General features: G+C 39.7%; 1 protein-coding gene across 11 annotated transcripts in view; it reads right to left on the reverse strand.

Annotated features, from left to right (window-relative positions):
- The window catches only part of ptprfa (protein tyrosine phosphatase receptor type Fa), a 335,895-nt gene that overhangs the window by 67,669 nt on the left and 245,402 nt on the right, over positions 1-22,824 (reverse strand). For 7 of the 11 annotated variants that reach the window (XM_039598488.1, XM_039598487.1, XM_039598494.1 and 4 more), the window contains 5 exons: positions 6,421-6,538; positions 4,797-5,378; positions 3,282-3,391; positions 2,846-3,102; positions 1,727-1,808 (listed from right to left, as the gene is read on the reverse strand). In XM_039598488.1, coding sequence (XP_039454422.1) covers positions 1,727-1,808; positions 2,846-3,102; positions 3,282-3,391; positions 4,797-5,378; positions 6,421-6,538 — 1,149 coding nt within the window. The remainder of the gene's footprint in view (positions 1-1,726; positions 1,809-2,845; positions 3,103-3,281; positions 3,392-4,796; positions 5,379-6,420; positions 6,539-22,824) is intronic. The other 4 variants (XM_039598496.1, XM_039598495.1, XM_039598493.1 and 1 more) reach the window with 1 other exon arrangement.

A 22,824-nucleotide genomic window follows, 5' to 3' on the forward strand; every position in this document is an offset into this window, starting at 1 on the left:
CAAAATTAACTACTTAACTCCCTTTAGCTCAACATTAACCCAATATCTTTTACAACAGGGGCCAAGCATAAAAGTGATGCCGCACCACCCCGTGTGCATTATGGGAGATGCAGCAAATAAGACTGAATCAAAGATAAAATTTCCTTTTGCCACCATCAGTGGCGACTCTATATACAGCCCAAATATTCCTCAGTCCACATAATGATGCACAGTGATTTTTCTTTAATCGCCTCTGTTTAGCCTTGCAACATTTTTAGTATCTCTGACTGCATGACGGTGAGAACAGTAAAATCATTAGAATATTGTTTGTCCCTCCCAACCTTTTCAAATTGTTGCATGTAATGAATTGTGCAGCCTCGGGGATGCTAGAAGGGCTTCAGTCTTTCAGTCTGATTGGTTGTGAAATTCCATCATGAAGCCATGTAAATGAAAACAAAGCTAAAACACAAAGCATGGAACGACATTAGGCGAAGAACGCTGCAGTCGACACAAGAGGGTGGTTTGAGAAGCTGATTCATAATCACAGCATTTCTGGATCAGAAGGTGTCGGTCATGTTTCAAAACCTGCCAAGGTGCCACTAAATTATAAAAACTGATTCCCATTTATACTGCTGGAAATATTTTCCTGCACTGAAGGTGCACAAACTCGCACTGCAATAACTTACATTTCAGCTTTAATTTAGCAGCTTTAATCACCCGTTTTTTCAGTGTTATCAGTCTCATGCATATTGCCAGTAGGTTTCCTCCTCCACCTTATGCCAGCCCTCTATCACCTTACTGCTGCTTCTACCCTTGACACTACAACTAATAGGTAAATTTAACTGCAATAAAAAAAGAACAATAAACTGCAGTTCCTTTAATGGCCACTTGAGGCTGGCTCCAAAAGCGAGTTAGTCCCCGTAGAAAGAAACAACCTGCTACAAAAACAGCTTCTGGTTTTTTAGCTAATTTCCCAGTTGATACCAGGCTGAGTGATTTTTTTTAGTGTTCCTGGATCATATTCAAATGTCTTTGCATGATAGAGCTTTAACCTGCATTTGTGGATGGCACTGTAAGCTGTGTTCACATGGTGGTTTCTGGAAGTGATCCTGGGCCCGTGATTTCCATGACACAGTCATGCCGGTTTTTGATGTAGTGCTGCCCGAGGGCACAAAGACCACTGGCCTCCAATACTGAGTTTTGGCCTTGATGACGAGCTCTTTAATGTCTTTGCAATTTTATGTTGAGGAACATTTTTCTGAAATTGTTATACAACTTGTAGATGATCTGTAGAGAAGCTCCGCCTCTCCAAGATGCTCTTTTATCCCTAATCGTGTGACTGACCTACTGGAAGTTAACCTGATTGGTTAAAAAATGTTCCTCCAGTTAGAGTTTCTTTTTTTTATACCATCACTGCGGTAACACAGCCTTTTGTTTCCCCCGTCTCACCTTTTTTGAGACGCATTGCTGTCATCAAATTTAAAATAAAGCAACATTTTTTTCTAAATTGTATATCTTTCATTTTTTACTTTTACCCAGTGTTTACAAAATCCTTGTTCCATCCGGAGATTTTATGTACACTTCTTTGCTCTGCTAGATGTCTCCAACGTCATCTGGCTGCCTTCTGTTTATCACTGATTACACTGTATAAAGACTGCCAGCTGATCTTATTTATGGGAATAATTACAACTGATAAAAGAGCCGTTTTTAAGATTATCTGCAACAATGAAATCAAACATCCGCTCACCTCTTGTATGTCCATGTCTTCAGGGTTTTCCCATCTCCTCAGAGAAGCTGTATTGACAGGGACAACCACTATGTAGTACCACCTGCACAAAACATATAATGCACCCATATATGATTACGCACCAAACACACACACAGAGCTTCAATGTTAAGAGAAGATGTGATAAATTTATGAGGAAATTCACCTGTTACCACAACACAAGAGTCAGAAGCACAAAGTGAATCAAAGACGTATTAAAAGACTAAATAAATGCAGTCAAATGTAATTTATATGTATGTATGTGTATAATGTTGTTTCAGCACATCTTGTAGATCTATAAACTTTCTAAACCTTCTCTTAAACACAGATGGATTCACTGAGCCTAATGAAAAGGTCTGGTTTGGACATTAGCATCTTTTTCTCCATTGACTCCACTCCTCTTAATTACTGCTTACTTGTGGGCTATCTCTTCAGAGAAACAAACACTTGAAACACAATTAATCATTTCTATGTGCTTGTCTTCTTGACCAAGCTGGGTAATAATATGAAATAAACTTCTTGTGAAATGCATCACTTGCATTGGGATTCTTATCGCTGATTACCTCCAGAATTGCTTTCTGGTATCATGAGAGGGCTACGAGTTGCAGTGGGGTCACTGTTAATATAGTCATGTGGTTTTCCGTTGTAATCATGGAGCTGCTGGCCCGGAGGTTTGATTGTCTTGTTTGCTCTTAAAAGTACTCTGACCTTAAAAAAATGCTTCTGCTTCTGATAATTGGCTTGCTGTGAAGTGAAACATGACAAAGAGTAAATAAAGAGAGGTTGTAATGGCTGGTGAAACACGCCAGAATGGTCTGGCTTTTTAAGATCTTTGAACTGCTAATACACAGAGTGTATGTTGGGGAAAATAGCATAGCACAAACTCTATAGATGCAGTGGACAAGACATTGCCCATACAGTCTTTAGAACCTTGCTCAGATTAGCTGACAGGACTAGTTGATACCTTGACACTCAACGCTCTTGGCGCCTAAAAACCAACATGTCGGTTTCTAACACACCAATACTGAGATGTGGAAATGTATGAGCAGTCCAAATCACTGAAACTGTCACTGTTAAAACAGACAAACTGTCAGCACTGACCTGACAGCTGCTGCAGCCGGGACCTTCGGCAGGCTGATAGTCACTTCACCACCTTCCTCTACATCTATTTGGTATCGAGCTGGTTTCACTGTCAGAAGGTCCGGAGCCGTTCGGATGGAGACCTGCTGCTGGAGGCCGCCAGCACTATTCCCTCGGCTCATCAGCACAAACGAATAATCAGTGTCTGGCTGCAGCTGTGTGATCAGCTTCCTTTTCAGGTTGCCTTGAACCTCCACACTCTGCTGGTTGTACAGAATCTAAAGGATGCAGTTATAGAGGTTAATGTACACCTTGCACTTGTAGGAGCTGAAACACTCTACTGTAATAATTATCACTGTGATTTGAAAAATGTCAGTTTTTCAGTCACTAATATCCAGCTCTCTGTTTCATCCAAAACATGAACAAGTTTTCTGTCTGCTGAGAGCGCTGAGCTTACCTTGAGAGGCACTTGAGATTTGTATGTTTCTGGCACTTCCCACGTCAGTAGGACCGAGGTTTTTGTCACAGCCTTCACACCAAAGTTCTTGGTAAACACTGAGGGAAGATCTGGATGATTATTAGGTGGTTAATTTGATTGTGAATATGACTGAGATGCTTCAGTGCTGATGAGGAGGTGCAAGAAAAGCAAGACAAGGTGAACATTACCAGATAAATCTTGACACACCAACTTGCTCAGGAGTTTTTATGTATTTTCACTACTCATAAAAAGCACAAACAGGTTTTTGGCAATAACAAATGACCAAAAACTGCTGTTTCTCTAATGTCCACTAATGTCCTGCCTATTCATTTTTTATACAACTCACTTGTTTCAATTGTATTAAGGCTTAAAATGTACATTATCAGTGGCATGAAAACTTTTCCATGTGTGCCAACCCAGCTGACAGATGTCTACTCGATAAATGCCAGCTTGCAGTTTTGACTTTAATGACTTTAATTGCAATTTTAATGCAATCAGCTGAAAAATATTATGGCTTGCTGTGCATTTAATTGTACTAACAGACTCCAAGAAAGCTTGTGCTCCAATTAGTGAATTATGCTAATCAGCAGGTATCTACATGATGCACCAATAGAATCCAGGCTTACACCTCATATCCAAATATTATCAAATAACTACCATAGCAGTGAGCAAAGATGACAATGACACACATGGACTATGTAGGAAACTGTAAACAAATATAAATTATATAAATATAAATGAGTTTCTTCATATTTAAAATTCCTGGCTTGCATTGGTGACCCTCTTGTCAATATCATAACCAGCTTCGTGAGGTTGTCACCTCAAAAGGTTTCCAATGAAAAGATAATTGTAATAAATAACACACAGACACGATTTAAGTGCATCTTTAACTGTTTTCAGATAGTTTGCTATAATGAGGTCTAACTCCGTGAACTAAGTGGATTTAATAGTGTGAGATTCACAAACACTCACAGGAACTAGCTGCTTGCTTCCTGCATCAAATATGGCCAGAAAGTCCTTGTTTAAAATCTCTAGAGTAGAATCCTACAGGGCTCCAGTTTGCCAATGCCAGCTAGAGGCAATGGTTATTAAATAAATAAAATAAAAACTCTCCAAGTTGTCAGTGGAGTAAAGTCACTTGTGACTTTACTTAATGTCTAAACTTGTTTTATTTTTCACTTTGAGTCATACAAAGTTACTCTTGTAAAACCCAAGAATAAAAAAAGGGGGTTGAAACTGAACATAACATTATTTTTTTCCCTGATAAAGTTCTGTTACATTTTTTTTAACTAGTTATGTAGAGAGGACAGAACTAAAAAATACTGGGATCTTCCAGTGCTAGCCTCACCCTGCTTGTAGACACACCTTTCAGTTTCACCTTGTTCTCAAGTTATCACAGTCACGCGATTTTCAGAAAACTTGCTCTGACCTTGAGGTCGAGATCACTGAGATTCCGATATTTTAGTAGATGCACCCTAAGCCTGTGGTTCTCACCTGGCATGGAGGTGGACATGGTCCTGCTCTGGATGCTGGGGCTGATAGGTCCTCCGCCCTTGCTAGTGAAAGCTTGGACTCTTATGTCATAGGTTGTGTCAGGCTGCAAACCGTGGATGGTCATCTGTGTATCTGTGGTAACGTTGGTGCTGTTGTTCGGGCTGTTAATGTCTCGGTACATCACCACATACTTCACAATCTTCCCATTTCTTTCAGCCAGAGGAGGCGGGTCCCAGGCCAGTTTGGTGGAAGTAGCAGTAAGGCCGACCACGCTCAGATTTTGCGGGTAGCTGCTGGGAATGTCCTCAGGGGTGCTGATCTCTTTTACATACTCCTCCCCGTTCCCTGCTCTGTTTTTGGCACACAGTTTGAAGATGTACACAGCACCCTTGTGGAGGCCGGTGACTGTGAAGTGATCATCTGTCTTCTTGAAGTGTTTAATGGTGAAAGCTTCCTCCTCTGCTCTCTTGTACTGCAGTTGGTATCCCATGTGCTCCCCAACCATTTCTTTAGGGGGCTGCCACTGGATTAGAGCAGTGTTCCCGATGGTGGTGCTGATCATCATAGTAGGCTTTCCAGGAACTGCAATGCAGAAGACATTTGTAAATATTCAGCACTAAAAGACACATTTAGAGGTGATCTAGCTTATTTTCTTAGTTGGTTGGAAGGAATAGGACCTGTTTTTTAAAGGCCACACTACTTTGTATTATCAGAATAACAAAGACTGTAATATAATAAGCTGAAACTTTACCAAACCTAAACTTGCACTTTATTTGGGTGAAAAAACAAAAGTGTATAGAAGTGTACAGAATTTCACAAACGATCTGCGATTACAAAGAGAGTTGCTTCACCATAATTTCAAAACTAGTTTACTAAATCTGTGGACGTGTAACCATCACTAAATGATAAACATGAAGAAAATCTCTTAATTAACCCTAAATGTAATGCTTTCCTAACTCTAATTAAGAAGCTCTTTTAGGATGATACCAAGCTGAACCTGAACCACAGCAGTGGAAACAGGAAACATTCAAACACAGAGAAAGAAAATACTAATTTAGTGTTAAGAAGTGGTTGGTAATGTCAGTGGTAGCTACTAGCTACTAACTCCACTACCTGAACCGAATCTATTGTCCATCTTTGTGGTTTTGGAGCATTTGTAATGCAATACTATGGCTGACTGTGCAGTTAATTAAGAGTTTTTGTACTAAGAAGTTTGTACCTTAGTTTCTAGTTTCCTGGCATGTTAGCAATAACTAACAGATGTCTGTGTGGTTACAGTTTATACCCACACAGATTTGTATATATAGTTTATGATGCAGCTTCCTAACTAAACTTGATAGCAGTAATTGATAAGTCCAATGTCTCATACAAATACTGTCATAAATAGAGCTCATAAACTAAACATGTGTAGCTGCCTCCATCTTTTATATCCAGTCTATGGAGCCAACATTAGCTAATATTATTATCAAAATCAGACAAACAGAAAAAATCAGACTACACAAGACTGTAAAAAAATCCTGAAAGGTATTAAATGGTGACATTATACATATTAGAAAACAAGCAGGAATATGATGAAGATATATCCTCAGATGTGCTGTATTAGTTGAATGCAACACACACACACCTGCTCCTGTGGTGGTGGCCACCTTGGCCTTGCTGCGAGCTCCGTCACCCTTGGTAGTGTACGCAGCCACAGTCACAGAATAGGTTGTTTCTGGGAGCAGACCTGGTATAAAGGCCTCCTGCTCAGCAGAGAGACACAGGGAAGAAAAGAGGAGGAGGCAGAGACACGGAGACAAAGATGAAGAGAGGATGGAAAAACAGAGGAAAGGGCAACAAAATTCAAGTTGAGACAACAGCTTCAGTTCAATTGGCATGCTGTCAGAAAATTTAGTGTACTGAGCAACTGAAGCACACAACACATGCATCAGCTTCACATTTCCACCACTCAAGGTATTCTGACATTTCCACACCACCCAAACACAAGTCTGTTCACAGCACTCCACATCAGCACCGAGTGCTACAAAAGGCTTTTTGGAAACTAAGGTTAGATTCTTCAGAGATTCTTCCCCATTTGATTATTTGTTTTTCTTACCACAGTCACATTTCTATTATCCTTTAACTGGTAATTGCACAGATGCTGATGCAGTTTATGGACAATAAAGTTGAATCCAGAACCTCAATCTTATCTTTGGGGAAGCAAGACATGAGAAGATAATGAAAATATACCTGGTGTTTGTGCGATTAGATAATTCATAAACTCAAACTAGAACATAACGCCATTTTGTTAGGTACACCTAACCAAAAAGAACGAATGAGGCAATCAAAAACAAGGGCGAAGCACAAAGGTGCAAATAGTACACAAACGATGGTCTCCTGGCTGGTTACTCAGTGACCACCAATCACCATCAACCTCCGACTTTCTAGCGGTCTGATACGACAATGTTATTTCTTGGTGGCCAATACTGCATCAAGGAGCCAAAGCAAAAAAAACAAACCCTGTGTATAAAAGCAAAACACAGATGGTGTCTGACAAATGTGCATTATGTAACACGAACACTGCAGAAAATTTCAAAACAGAAAAAATAGGATTTATTGCTGATGCTGCTCAGGCTGTTCATCTCACACCCTACTCAGACTTGAAGATGCTGACTCTCCTCCCAGCTGCAAAGCCCCACATCACATGCAGAAGGTTACCTTCTGTTAAAGCCAACAAAACCATATCGTTTACAAAAAGCAGGGGTGCAACTCTGTGGGTCTTAAAATGGACACCCAGTTTGTCCCGGTTACACTTTGCATATCACAGACGATGAAAACATCCCCTGAAAATGTGCAGAACTTAGTGCCAAGGACCTGAACACAGCTCTCACTTTGGTTTTAAAAGGATCTGATGCCTTATAGTAATCTGCCCACAGAACTCGGCCATAAGCCAAGTATACAAAAAAGTTACTGTCAGCAGTATTAAACTCATGTATTTTATGATAAAGACCTCTCAAAGAAATTTGTCTCAGGAGAATCTCTGCCATACAGATTAGGGTACATGTTCGAACATGCTCGTCCAGTCGCCTTAATACAGCCACATGTACAGCCTGTCAACTGCTGAGAGTCCATTAAGAGGCACGAAAAAGGTCCACTTTTCTCAGATAGCAGAGGATTGCTTTCTACTCCTGATTGATGAGTGGAGCGGAGCTGCAGAGATGAAGGAGCGTGTGATGGCAGCGGGAAAGTGGTGGAGCTGTGAGTGTGTGCGGGGTTTGATAGTTCCAGTAAAGAATGCCCAGTGGGTTCCATTTTCCCCATCATGACTGTGCCTCTGCCTACAGCCCAGGGGCTGCTGAGCCACAGAGATGTCACTGCAAATTAGCAAAGCGCTGCCAAAGGAAAAGGGGGGGTGTTCCAGAAACAACCACCACTCTAATTATTATTCTGTGGCAGCCACTTTAATATCTACCACTGGATATTTAAAAGGGTTGTCTTCTGCTAATTTAAGAGCAGAGACGTACAAAGCAGAATTCAGCCGGGGCTTAAAGAGTTAAGATATTTCCCTCCTTCCTGTGTTCTCTGCAGGGCAAAGAAGGTGAAAGATGAGAGAGAAATGCGGCTCATGTGAAGCTACTGAAGTCCTCTAAAAGCCTCATTATTTTAATCTGCTGCTATTCCTTTCCACTTTTGTTGCCAGAGATTTTCTTGCTTTTGAAATGGAAGGAAAAAAATCAAATTGGTCTTTCATCTGTCTTTCAAACGCAGTGCAGGAGTCTGCAGGGATGAATTCCCAGGGACTGAACAGATGATACGCTTTACATTAAGACATGAGACATCTCTCCTATGAGGGGAACGTCTGCTTTAACGGGAGCCAATCAATCGGCAGTGACTTCCTGTGTGTCAGACATCAAACGCTGCTGTCCTCCACCTCCTTGTCTTTTCAACCTCCATCACCAGTGGGGGAGATTCCACTAATGTTGGGAACAAATCCACTACAAAAGCTCATTAGCAGTTACCACACTGCGCTGATTCTTCCCCACATGAGGAGGGAAGGACACTTGTGCCTGATATTTCAGTGGATGCTGGAGACCCTTCAACAACACCCACAGTCAGCATGTTACATTTAGGAATTTGATCAATTTGATGCTTTAAATGGCAGCTAGGGAAGCTGGGCTAACAGTCTGCAAGCTTGTTAGCCATGGCTCTAGAAGCATACAGCTAGACCTTTGTTCAAGGGGTGGGCTTCCTTACCCAATTTAAACTGGACATATTCTTCCCTGTTCTAGTAGTGGATGCTCATTAGACATGGCCAAAGTTTCAAATAATGACATTTGTACAAGTAATCGCTGTGAGACAAAAGGTCAGGCTTCAGACTGCTTTTTCCTGCTCAGTTTCACACTATTTTTTTTTTACTCTTTTTCTGTATGTTGTCAAAGCGATAGATCTCTTATGTGGTCATCTCAGGCAAGAAGCTCTACTGCTCAACCCTTATGCAGCCAAACAGAAGAATGTGGGCTTAAAAAGAACGGGACCTTTGAGGGTAAAGAGCTAAACTGATGTAATTGAGACGAGGACCAAGCTGAGAAATGAAGGCAGTGTGGGAAGTACCAATGTCTCATGTTTTATTGCAAGGGGCAGTCAAACAAAAGAAAGTTGGGGGGGGGGGCATTGAAATGACTTGTTTCAATTTGACATAATAGTTACATCTGTTGATGCACATCAGGAGACTGGTGTTGGGAATTAGCCACACAGACATGCACAGCGCAGCCACAGCCTCTGCAAGTGTCACTGTACAAATAAAATGTTTTCAGCTGTGAATCAAGCAGAGCTCCACCAGCCTTCCTGTCGTGTTCGGGTCAAATCTGACCCATTTAAAGCTTAAAACACTCATAAATACTGTGTTTTACACCTAATTGCCTCAAGCCCTTATGACATCCTCCACACTGTGCACCTTAAAGTGATGAGCATTGAATTTTGAGTGTGTTAATAGATCCTGTTACATCTGTGGTGTTCCCGGTCACAAGTGACTGCCATAGCAAATGAATGGAAATCCACTGAACGACCCATTGAACTGAATTTGGTGGTGAAAAATGTTTGTTATGCTAATTTAGGGGCCGGAACACAAAAAGTAAGGGCGGGGGGGGGTTGTTAGAGGACGGAATAACTACAATTTGAAGGTGGGAATTCCTTCATCACCTGTGCTGGAATGACGTGTTGAACAGTTGCAGAGGGAAAATTGTGCTCTGCTACTCAACAGTAAACGCACAAAATATTTATATTACTGGAGCATTATAAGGTGTTCGTGTTGGGGTTTACACAGTAATCTCTTAGACAAACAACTCTGAGTTAATTGTGTAGAGTTTGAAAGGAGTTGTTCCTCGAAATAACTGACCCATTTAAATAAAACAGGCACAGCTAACTGAATAAATAAAATATGAAGTTGAAATAATTAAAACGTTTTAGAGACTTCTTTTTTGGTTTCAATCCAGTTAAAGGGAAAACTCATGCGCTATGAAAAATTTAATGAGTGTTTCAGCTTTGCTCTTCATTACAACAGAAATTGGAAGAATGGGTCTGAAATGAGTGTTCCCCTGTGGACAGGGTCTCTCAGGGCGACCGGCTTTTTCCACTGTACAGAATTATGGATGGCAGGGTCATCTGAATGACTCGTCTTCACAGTTTAACACGGTTTGGCTCTGTATGATGTCAGCAGAGAGGATATCATATCTCTCATCTCAAACACACAGAGAGGCCCCTCATTCTGGTCAAAGCTTCTATTTATGAGGGGCAGCCAATCAAGAAGCAAGCTGGCTTAGAGATAGTCTTAAAAGTACATTTTGTAATTATCCTCTGAAGGTCTGAATCAGAGTTTTCATCACAGGGTGGCATTTTACCGTTTGGTATGTTAAAATATCTTTAGAAATGTGCTGCTATAGTTTTCATTTTAATCCTACCAACATTTCCTCAACAGCCTTTATTTTTCCTAGTCTGCCACTGTAAATAAAAATCTGTTGATTCCTACAAAATAAAGGTTACAGTGACATGAAGCGCCAAGATGTGGTAGAAACTGGTATTACACAAAAGTACTGCCTGGCCCTGCTTCAGCATTACAGTTCAACACAGTGCAAAGGTATTATTGTAGGGTTTTACTATATAAATAAAATGGAATTGAATTAAAATTAAATTGAATACATATTTTAGATTTGCAGATGTTCTTTCTTCACATTCTGTTGACTGTTCGTAATTCTGATATGCTTGAAATTGTTTTTAATTTGAGTTTACCTGTAAAGTATTAGCAGAGAAGTAAGCACATGCTGGCAGGTAACACTAAACAACCGATGCCGTGCACCATTTCCACCAGCGGATGCAATCAATCATTTAGGTTTTTATGGCTTTTAGTTCAAATCCAAGAACATTTTATAAAGATAAAAAAACAAAGAAACAATAAAAAACATAACCACAAAGAAAAAGAACAGAGCAGAACCACCGCCTGTTGTTTTCACTGTCTCTGTTATTAATAAATGTATGTCATTAATAATGTACAGGTCCACAGAGAGCAGCCGAGGTGTTCTTAAATGTAAACTTTAATTCCTTTGCAGTCTGTACTTGTGGAGAGCTGCACTGTAATAACTGAGTATTTAATAAGTACTTAATAGTGAACAGTAGGAATGAAGTTGAAATCTAAGTTAGTTTTGTCCCAAAAACGGATCTAAAAGAATCTAAAATTTTGCTCAGTGCCGGTTACACCAAGTCTGCTTTTGAAGAATTTCCTTCAGTTTATTTTCCATTAATTCTACTTCATTAGAAACTCACTAACAAGCTGTTAGCTCATCAATATGATGTAATATTATGAAAGGCAGCATCAAAGCTGTGAAGAATAAGTGATGTCACTGTTTAGTCAGAGCACAGATGCAATACGTCTGACTGTGCCTACAGTCATTTACAGTGAGTCATCAGAGCACAGGCGAGGTGCACGACTGAGAATGCAATCAGAAAGCATACTTTTACACTTTTCCCAAACTAGCCATAACCCTCAAGAGCTCTCAAGCTGAAAGTATTTATTTCAGACTGCAGCTATTGCAGAAACAGTGTCTGCTGATATAGTCTATAGTATTGTCCATACTACTGCGGGGATGTATTTGTTTAAATGTTTAAATCTAAAAAAAGATGTTGGTATTGAATTTTTCAATGTCATTTTTCAAAATGTTTAAATCCCAGAAAAATCAAGCCTGCTTGGCTGTATACTATCGTCACTTGTTTGATTAGACCTTTGTAATTTATAAGAAAAACAAATGATTTTTCAAATTGCAAAAAAATGCAGTCATTATAAATGTTAGCAATCAGTTGCCTGAAAACAGTCATAATGTTTTGCGTTGACAGTCTGTTCTTCTATCCCATATTTACATTTCTCTCTGTCTCAGATTATAACATGCTTGGACAAGAATAGATGCACAAATTTTACCATTTAAATTTACAGATTAATTCTCTGTAAAAGGTGATTAGAGCCACTGTGAGCTTGCTTTTATTAGCTTGGTGACGCCGCTTCTTGCATGACAAATGACACAATAGGAGCCACAAAACAGCAGTGTGTTGTGCATGCACTGATTTTATGTGATTTTTTGTTAGTCCAAATAAGACATCCAGAACACAGATTGTGATTGAGAGCAGGTCAAAGTGTGAACACAGCCCTGCTGTGGCAGCAGAATGTTAAAAGTGAGACAGACAGAGCACATACCAGAGAACAAAATATCTAAAAGAAAAAATCAATTTACAGCAGTGCAAACTAAGCCCCAACTCCCTGTAATCCTTCATCAATAACCCCCGTGCTTTGCACTACAGGTAGACACAAACATCTTGTTTACTCTTGAACTATGGGACTGTGTGTTATGTTGAACCAGTGCACAGACTTACAGCACTATTGTGACGGGCACTGCAGAGAAGGAATGTGCAGAGAAGGAATGTGCAGAGAGCTGGAAGGGAGGTACTGTACTTTTCATGCTCACAAACAAAAGCAGTATGCACTGATGTCTCTGTGGATTTGGATTGCAGAATAAACCAACAGCAGCTGTATTCAAGTAGAATAAATAAGCAGACAGTCTTTATTGGATGGAAGGTAGCATAAAGCAGACCTCTGCGTTACACAGACTCCACATTCAATAAAATAACAATGTGATGTGAGGCAACAGGAGACACGGAGCACTTGTTTGACAATTATTGCTGCAGAGTCTAGAATATTGTGTGTGTGTGTTCAGTAACAGTGTGTCAGCTAAACAGAGATTCCTTTGCTGGCTCAGAAAACCAGCAGTAAAACCACGAGCCTGACTTTACTTGCAGAATAAAGTCAACAGAGTATTTACAACTCCATTTCTTCAAAGACTGGGAGGCTGTGATTCAAGAAATACACCAAAGAGACACCCACACCACACATGTACGTGCACGCACACACATAGAAACACACACACTGCAAGCAGCTGCCACAGGTGCCACCCTGGTTTTCACCAACACATCTGGAAAGGCTGCGAAGGCTTACGCCACTGTCTGCCTTTCTCCTCTCTGACCTAAAAAGCTGTCAACTTATTAAATTAGACTGAGATTTGAAAAAAATTTAAATCGTTAAATCGTCACACATTTGTGATCATTTGTTTTCAGTTATGAACAAAAGCAGTTCTCAGACTCTTGTTAAATTGGTTTGCCCTCTTGTGGATAAGAAATTTGAATTAGTTTGTTTTTTCAATATTCACATGTGACCTTTGGTGATTTTCACTAACCCTACACTTTTCACTACAGTGTGACTATATATTGGTTTGGATTTGGAGTCCTCTAATATGGCTGAACGTTCTAGAGAGGTTGGGTTGAGTTAAACCTATTAGCCTAATTAGCAAAATGCTGTCTGCATCTGTTGTGCAATTCTCAACATACTGATATCTGTGCAATAACTATGCAGCCTTGAATTGGCATTATATAAAAATGTATTGCAATCCACCAAGAACACCTTAATTTACTACATTTAAAAGCAGAGATCTAAGACATTTTTTTTCATAATTGCTCACATCCAGTTCACTTGCTTACATCAGGTATAACTGAGAAAATCTTTATGTATATGTTACTACTTGGTTTTGTAGATGCCGAGCACGATCAGGCTTCTTCTTTAGACTGCTAACTGAAGAGAAAGGTAGGTGGAAAAATAATTGTGTTAGTACCCACACAGAGATCATGGGATGCTGTGACAGAAAACACACCCCTGTCCACACAACACACGCTGTGACTACTCACGCAGTCCGCTGAGTCTTCATGAGTCCACTGATGAAAAAGAGGGAGAGCAGTGAGAAGAGCAGAAGTTTGTTCAGATCAGCATGCTGGAACACTGCAGTGATCAGTGACTGAAGGAGGAACAGGTGCCACTTTAAACTTCATGTGGAAATGGAGGTAATGTGTGAATAATGAGTGCTCTCCTCTGTAGTGCCGACTCATGAGGGGAGTCTGGTCCAAGCTCATGAGGGGTTCCAATTTAAGAAGAAGGGTGATAACGAAAGCTTGTGTTTGCTTGCAAAGAGCTCCATTCGCACAGTCAGCACATTCAGAGCCGCTGACTCACCTGCCAGATAAACCCAGTTTCTTCAACTTGGGGATGTGAATCACACACTGAGGCATGCTCTAGGTTTGCTCTATTAAGTGTCTGATTATAATTCATTGTTGTCTTTGTTGCCTAGATGAATATTTATGGTGCTTTTCCAAAAAGAAACGTATAAAAGATTAGTGAGTGCTATTTTTCAGGTCCACTCCAACTCGGCAAAACACTTAAATTAATGAAATAATCAGTTTCTAGTGAGTTACTATGATTTTTCCTGGATTTTACAGATACAGATGTATTCAGAAGAATAACTAAGATATTTCATGGGAGAATGCAAAGCTCATTTACTTAACATTGATGGTTCTTCATCAATGTTATGGATCAGTTAAAACCAGGTCAGTTTTATTTTAATATCCTTCACAGCTTCATTCCGACACACCCATAGAACGTGCAGCAAAATCACTTGCCATTATGCACTATGCACATTTGATATCAAATCTAGAGGCAGGTAATATTTTTTTAATTTTTTTAACAAAGGGGCTATTGACCATTTTGATAAAGAAGTTATGGGAATGCATCCATGCACAGTGCAAACAGATTCTGTAGCAAGTTTATATAAAACTGAGAGGAAAGACTTCTAGAAACAGCCGCAAACAAAAACCTACTTATAGATCCTCTAAATGTTTATTCAAAACTCTGAATATTTCCATTACTTGTGATTTTGTTAATCTGAGTTGTGGCAGATTGTTCTCGTGGTAGTTATCATAGACTTACCATAGACTTTTCAGATTTTTCCATTTTTAATGTCTATTTCAAATGACTATTTTAATAGTCATCCAGAGTTTCTAAAAAGTTACTATAAATGTTAGTTTTGCATCACAGCCAGATTTGACTAAAAATCTGGAAAAGTTGCGGTCTGAGAGCAAAGAGCTCTATGAAACTATGAGGTCTTTAAAACATGACAGAAGTTCTTCCTGTTGTAGCATTGTGACCTGAAAACATGGATGTTTAAGTCTGAAGCTTGTGTGCAGTGATGGACAAACGTTTTGGCAGTGGCACCATAGCCCAAGGTAATTTTTTATTATTTGCCAATAGAAGATTTTAGAACGTATGAAATCACTTCTTCATTTTATCACAGAAACAACAACAAAACAGAAAATACTGCAACCGCCCGTGCTACCCCTCAGCCTCCGAGTAGATACACGTATAGTATCAACTTGAAACTCCTGTGTCACCACATTAACAAACTTGGGTCTCTATGCCACCCACCCGGCCACCTGCCTGCCAAGCAGTTCCCCCCATCAGCTTTTTATTGCTGAGAGCTAAAAAACTAAATTAAAAACTGAAGCGTCAAAGTGTTTGAAAAAAACAACTTTATGCCATTGACAAGTCTTTTAGCCACAAATGTACTGAGTGCTAAAATCAACTGAGCCTCACATTTTCACTTTCACTGTTACTAATACAAGAATTATTATTATTTTTGAAGCATTTTGTGTTGAATTGAAAGGAATATGAAATAGAAAAATCCTAAGCAGAGGTCTCCCGCTTGTGTTTTTTGTAGCACTGGATTGTGTTTCATGATCAATAACTGATGAATCTGCACAAGAACCAACTAAAAGACACCATGGGGATGGAAACTAGTGGTTGCTTGAAAAAATTCAGAAACCTGCAGCACTACATCCATACCCTGAACCAACTGTATCAGCAGTAAAACCGCATTGTTATTCCATCTGAACAATGCATGCACCATAAACTTAAGCTATGATACAGACAATAGGGAGCAGAAAAAGGATTTAAATAATTTTATGTCTTGTATTGCTGCTCAGTATTCAGTATTCCGCGGCATAAAAAAAGACAGTTACTCATCTACACTTTAGATGTCATAGCTTTTCCCCGAGGTTGTGCTCAGAGAGAGACAGCGACAGAGATGAAAACGTGTAGATGGAGACGGTGATGAGGAGACAGAAAGGATAAAGTCAAGATTAGAATTTTGTACTGATGTAAAGTTAGATCACATTCTGTTTTTGGGTGGTCTGTCTGTATTTTCTTCTTCATTAATCATTTATAAAAAGCAGCAAAATAACGTCACTGCTGCACTCTGAACTGGCCCGGCCGAAAGCCAAGCATACAGAGGTGACTGCACAGTTCTGCGATACAATCCTTAATCCTTAAAGAAAACATGACGAATCAGCATTAACAGTGGCAGAATAGTGCTGACCTGTAAAATTCTGAACTTTCAACAGTTTTTAAAGAGTTTGCTTTCTGCACAGGAGCTATGCAGCATGTCTTACCTGTGAATGGCATCTAAAACAAACTTCACCCAGTGCCGGATCAACAGGCCACTCTCTTAATCTTTAGATTAGACATCCTTATGTTGAATATTCACAACTGAACACAAGTTTCTGCAACAAAAACATCAGTCAATCAGAGGAACTGATGAACATACTGATGCAAATGGAACACAGCATATATGGACAAAGACTGAGAACATGGACTTGATTTAAGTCCCCCCAAAGGGAGCAATATGACTAAGATCCTTCAAGCTCCAGACAGACCAGCAGATGCTGGACAACCTACTGGGCATCAGGCCAGATTTACTAAACGGGACATAACAGCATAAAATCCACACATTGTGCTGAAAGGTGTGGTTAGCTTTATGGTTGATTTATGGATGTTGTGCTGTTTTCTAAACACAGGTGAAGTTCATTTAAATATGACATGCTCAATCTTCCCACTGAGCCTTGTAATTAAGTCCAAGCTAAGATTAACAGGATACGGCAGCTTCTTAATTGTAATCAGACAAGCATATAAATACAGGTCTTACATGTGTATGTTAAATGTAGGCCTACAGTGGCAGTCTGGCAGACAGGGTTGCTCTAATGAAAACAGGCTCCAGTGTAGGACTTTAAGCTGTATGAAATATTTTGACATTATGCATTGTTGCACCCTTTCAAGGGATAAAACAAACCAAATGTGCCTGACTGACAAAGATTTAAACTGAAAAAAACATTCTACACTGTGGCGGTGTTAACATTACCAACACAGTTTTCCTAAGCTACCTTTGTTTTGAGAAAAATTTATAAATAAAAGAAATTGCAGATTTCATCGGGGAGATTTGAGCGTGGGTGTGGGTGTGAGTGCATCCATGATCTATAGCCCACTTATTGTCAAAGTGCATGCAGCTGAATTTGTGTAGGTCCAACACTACAAACAGTCATGTGTTACATCACAGTCCATGAGATGGTGGTGAAAATGCTGTGCGCTGTCCGTGGTCCTGAAATTATAACAGTTCAAGTACTTTAATATTTCCCTGTTTATCTGAGTGTAGTAAACTGTTACTAAGGAAACACGTGTTTTTAAAGTTTAGTGACATTAATATATTAATCAGAACAAAAACTAGTCCAAAGTCAATGTTGTCATCCGTCCCTTCTCTATCTTACAGCTATTTCAGTGTGAACCTCACCTGTCCAGGCTGGAAAAATCGTGTCACAGAAGCCACAATTTGTTGAAAGATTTTTTTTAAAAAATCTTGGCGATTTGCAACACACCTCCACTCCAGCCCCTCGTTTCCATGAGGTGTCTTATTGTCACATGCCTGCTCCTTTCTGTGTGGGAGTCTTACTGCTGCTTGTGAAGTTCCCACAACAGAGCCAAGTCACTAAGTGACTAACACTTCTTAGATATGTATGTTTTTTGCTTTCCTAATGTTTCTCATTGTCAGCTAACCACAGATAGTATATTACATAGAACAGGAGCCATCATGTGTTACACCTACCAAATAAAGTAGCATCTAATATGGTTGCTGTTGTAAAAAACACTAACCACGAGCATGAATTATAAATCATTTTGGTGCTTAAACCTTACAAAGTGAATCGATGCAAACAACAAAACTTATTGTAGTTAAAAACACTGATGGACACTCGAGTTTCAGGTGTCCATTAATGCATCAGGTTATGACATTCGAGATGGGGCTATCATGCCCACCTCATTATTTTTTGCCATGTTACTAATGTCAAAGGGTGCATTTTAATCACAGTCTGTTCCTATACCTAACAAAGCAAATGCTTAAGTCTGATTGTCACATGAAAATGAAACTACATGCTGAGAGGAGAAAACAAACAAACAAATTGAATCAAGTGTAGAACACAAAGCTTTGAGCAAGATCCCACCATGAACCCTCTAACCTTTTGGCTTTGCACGTCTTTAAAACCAGAGAAGCTGGATCATCGAAGGACCAGGAGAGAAAAACAAAACAAAACTCACTGTGCATAATAGAGAGCTGCAGGAAGGATTTCACAAAATTGCTACTTGTTTGTGTTTTTTTCCTCTATATTCTCCAAAAAGTATCACAAAGAAATCCTGATTTTTTGATTCAAAAACGGAGTTCATGTACAGAATGGAAAGAATTTTGCTATTTTTCAGAATGCACTTTAGCTTTTTGGGAATGCAATTTTTAGAAAATTGGGTTACCTTGTGAAAACCATGTGTATTGACCTACAAATTTTAATTAAACCTTATTAAAAAAAAGTTGACTTCTACAAAAGGTGTTTTGGGTACGTCCCACTGAAGAGACTCTAGAGATTATGTCTCTGAGTTAGCTTGATACTCCCTAAAAATAAGGCCAGGATGAGGAAGGTTAGGGCATCTCTGTTGAGACTGCTACCCCGACAGCACAGACGGCTAAAAATGGACGGAAAGACACATGGATGAAAAAGATTGTTGGCTCACGAAGGCCATCGGGACATTAATGAGCCATTTTTACATTTCACATGTGAATGTCTGCTTCAACAACTTGATTCAGAGAAACTGGGCATTGTGCTGAACAACCTTGCTGAGTACCCAAAATAAAGGACAAAGAGCTTCGCTTCCTCAGCTTCTCAGAAGAAATAAATAAAAGCCGATATCATAAACAATGTAAGCTGTTAACGATGGGGTGAAAATTACATCCATTCCCTGGCCAGAGTGCAACCCAAGCTCTAAATCACAGCAACATCCATTAAATAAAGCAGCTCGAAGTGGCCTCAGCATAGAGTAACTCTCATTTTTTCATGCAGTAACTGATGCATTACTGTATTCTACGCCTTGATATATCACTGGCTCTGTCAGTGAACTCATGATGGCTGGTTTCACAGCTATACTATATTTTAAAGTGCTGGTCTATGGGTGGAGACGCTTTCTTCTTTCTGAAATAAGCAGAATACTTAGACATGGGTTTGAATAAAGGACAAAGGTGATGAGTCTGCCCATTGAAGCTTCAATATTTTCACTGTAATGCATATCATATACATATATATGTATAGTTCCAGTCAAAAGTTTTGATACACCTAGAATAATTTTTCAAGAGTCTTCTTCAGTCTTTATAACATAAATTCTGTGCCTGCTTTCTTTCAGGTTTTAAACTTAATCTTAATCTCTGCATGTCCACAATAATCTGTGCACGCCTCTTCACAGCTGTGATATTCAGGCTTGCCGTTAGGTACTTGAGCAAAACAGAGGCAGGCAGCCGAGTATTACAGCAGACATACACAGCATGCTGGCCATCCTCGCTCAACGGTAAATGATTTTATAGCTGTTCCAGCCACAGCCCCACTTGCAGTGTCGTGAATAGTTGCCTGTCACAGAGAGGTGAGAGACCTGCTTGGGTTTAAATATAGCGATAATACATAGGACAGCTTCTACTAGATGGCATTCAAAACTGTAGCACTCAGCTGCATATGTGACAGGTGAAAGTGAGAGAAGTGGAACTACTGCTTGCTTTGTCACATCCTGTTATGTTATAGTCAGGCTGAGGACCTAGTTTCAGGACACAAAAGGCAACCAGGCAGGCTGGGGGGAAAAAAGTGTCCCTCAAACCGCAAATCATTCAATTCAGTGACACATAAACACACAACGAACCGGTTCACTCTTCAAAAGTAAGTAAATGTAAAACTAATCTACAAACAAAAGCAGGGACAAGAAAGAATCTCTATAAAACCACATGTAAGCAAACCAGAATTAAAACAGAGGAAGCAGAAAAAGCCAGAGATACACAAAGAGCGCTGTTATTAAAAAAAGACAGCAAGTGGCTAAAACGCTAACACGCATACAAATGCACCCAGACAGCAGGCACATTTGGGCCCAGCCTACTACTTTTGCACTTTGGGTTCAGTTACAAGTTTCTGTGGGCCAAATGAACTGGGTCACAACACATCTGACATCCGTCCCATATCATGTGGACCTGTAGTCGAACTGAAGAAGCCAGACTCACCTTGAGCCAACATCATCAATCAAGGTGAAACATAGCCAACAGAAAGCAGCAGATGTGGGCCACAACTGGGCCAGACCCTGAAACTGTCAGACAAAGCTGATGACAGAAATGTGAGAGCAGAGCTTCTGAAGCTGTTCAACCATCTGACAAGTTGGATCATCTCATTTTCACAAGCAAACATTCACTTTACTGTAAACAGAACCAGAGGCGTGTTCTTTGTAATCACATCTATTTTTGAACATATCAAAGTCATTTAATGTGAGAGTGTTAATATAAAGACTGACTGACATTATTAATAGACTAAATGTGTGTGAGACTTTTTCCCAGTAATAACATAAAACCATATTCATATCTTTAGCATACAATGCCGTTAATGCTCTCATGTCTGTGTTTGCACCAGCCCTCATACCAGAGTGAAATGATCACACTTACAGATAAGGAGGCATCTTATAGCTCTTTAAGGCTGCAAAGTGTGCTAACCAAGTGGTTTATTAAAAGTCTTGTCTGATGTTATTTCATTCCACTTACATTTCATTTCACTGTAAATCAACATTTACTATACAAATTAAACATTGCCATCAAAAAAAAGAAAAGAAGGAAAAAAATCAAAGAAAGGTGAAATGCATCTGTGGTTATCATCGAACTCTAATGGAAATGATTAATAGAACAAGATTGCTGCAATAAAAAAAGAAATTACATTAAAAATTCCTTTACATAATATCCCTGTGGAAATATAACCTCATCATCCTCTGCTGCATTTGTATATGATTAAGTTACATTTCTCACAACACGCCTAAAGGGAGCAGCTGTGCAGTGTGTTTATTAGATGATCAGTTATTTTGACAGGTGTCAGCGAACAGTTCAACAGTTCAACAGCTCAAACTGGGAATCCTTTAGCTCTACTGGGCAGAGACAGGAAAGGGAATCAAAAGGTCTTCCAAGATCAGTCAAATTCTTTTCCCCCGTGCTTTCCGCTTCATTGCATCTTGTAAAATGGAGAAAAATAAAAGTGCCATTGCTTGCTAACTATGGTACTGTTAGCCAGCAGCACAATCTGGAAAGGTAGAAGAGTCAGCTTCATTCTCTAATGTGCCTGTCAGTCTGGTGAAAACCAGTTACACTGATTGCAGACAGCCCAGATAAGCTTTTCTCCTGCAAGAAGCAGCAACATTTCCAAAGGTATTTCCAAGTTAGATGATCACTGCAGTGTGCACTGGTTCTCCCAGTGGAGGAATTTGTTTTGCCCTGATGGAATAATGCTGTGGAAATGCATATCTTGCTAAAAGGTTTAAAGAAACATGAAGGATGTTTTATGCAGCCATTAGAAGTTAAAACATATGATTAAAACAAAAATCTGGTTCTTTTTGCTTATAAGGCCAATATTTGACTGGTACTGTCCAGCCACAACATTAATACCACCCGAGTAATACTGCGGCTAAACACAGGAGGGTTTAATGTTGTGTCTGATAATAATATAATAGCGTTCTGTCAGAGGTGCAGCTGTCCCCGGGTGTCTGACACCAGGATGTTGGCAGTGGATCCTTTGGGTCCTGATAATTGCAGGGTAAGACCTCCATTAATCAAGCTTGTTTCAGACCTTTTTTCACAGCAGACGTTTTGACATGAAATGGTTGGTAAACACAGGTGCTGCTAATCACATTAATTAAAGCACTGTGGATACTCACCACAGAACTATAAATCAAACTTTACTCTATGCACTTCAACATGTCAGCATGGTGAAAGGAGACTGCAATTAAAAGGCCATGTTTAAGTGCTCTTTTTGGTATAATGAACACAGTGTTTGGACTGTGTCACAATACTGTGGGACGAAGACAGACTCCCACGTCACCATTTCAGTTGGGGTCACTTCACAAAGCCCGATCCTGTCAGTCTCATCAAACCGCGCTGACTAACCGTCAGTGCAACGATCAGTGTTGGGAAGGTTACTTTTAAAATGTATTCCACTACAGAATACTGAATACATGCCCCCAAATGTATTCTGTAACGTATTCCGTTACGTTACTCAATGAGAGTAACGTATTCTGAATACTTTGGATTACTTAATATATTATCGTGCTGTTTACAACTACATGAATGTCCTATTGCTGTGATTTATTACTGTTACTGAAGGTCCGCGGCTCCGAACCGTAGTAAAGGGACCTCTGGCTAATACGTCGGTTCGTGTCGGGCTGGTAGCCGAAAACTAGCTTTACTTTGTTGTCTGGGTC

The sequence above is a fragment of the Oreochromis aureus genome, linkage group 15 (assembly GCF_013358895.1).
Source record: "Oreochromis aureus strain Israel breed Guangdong linkage group 15, ZZ_aureus, whole genome shotgun sequence".
NCBI classification, from domain to species: domain Eukaryota; kingdom Metazoa; phylum Chordata; class Actinopteri; order Cichliformes; family Cichlidae; genus Oreochromis; species Oreochromis aureus.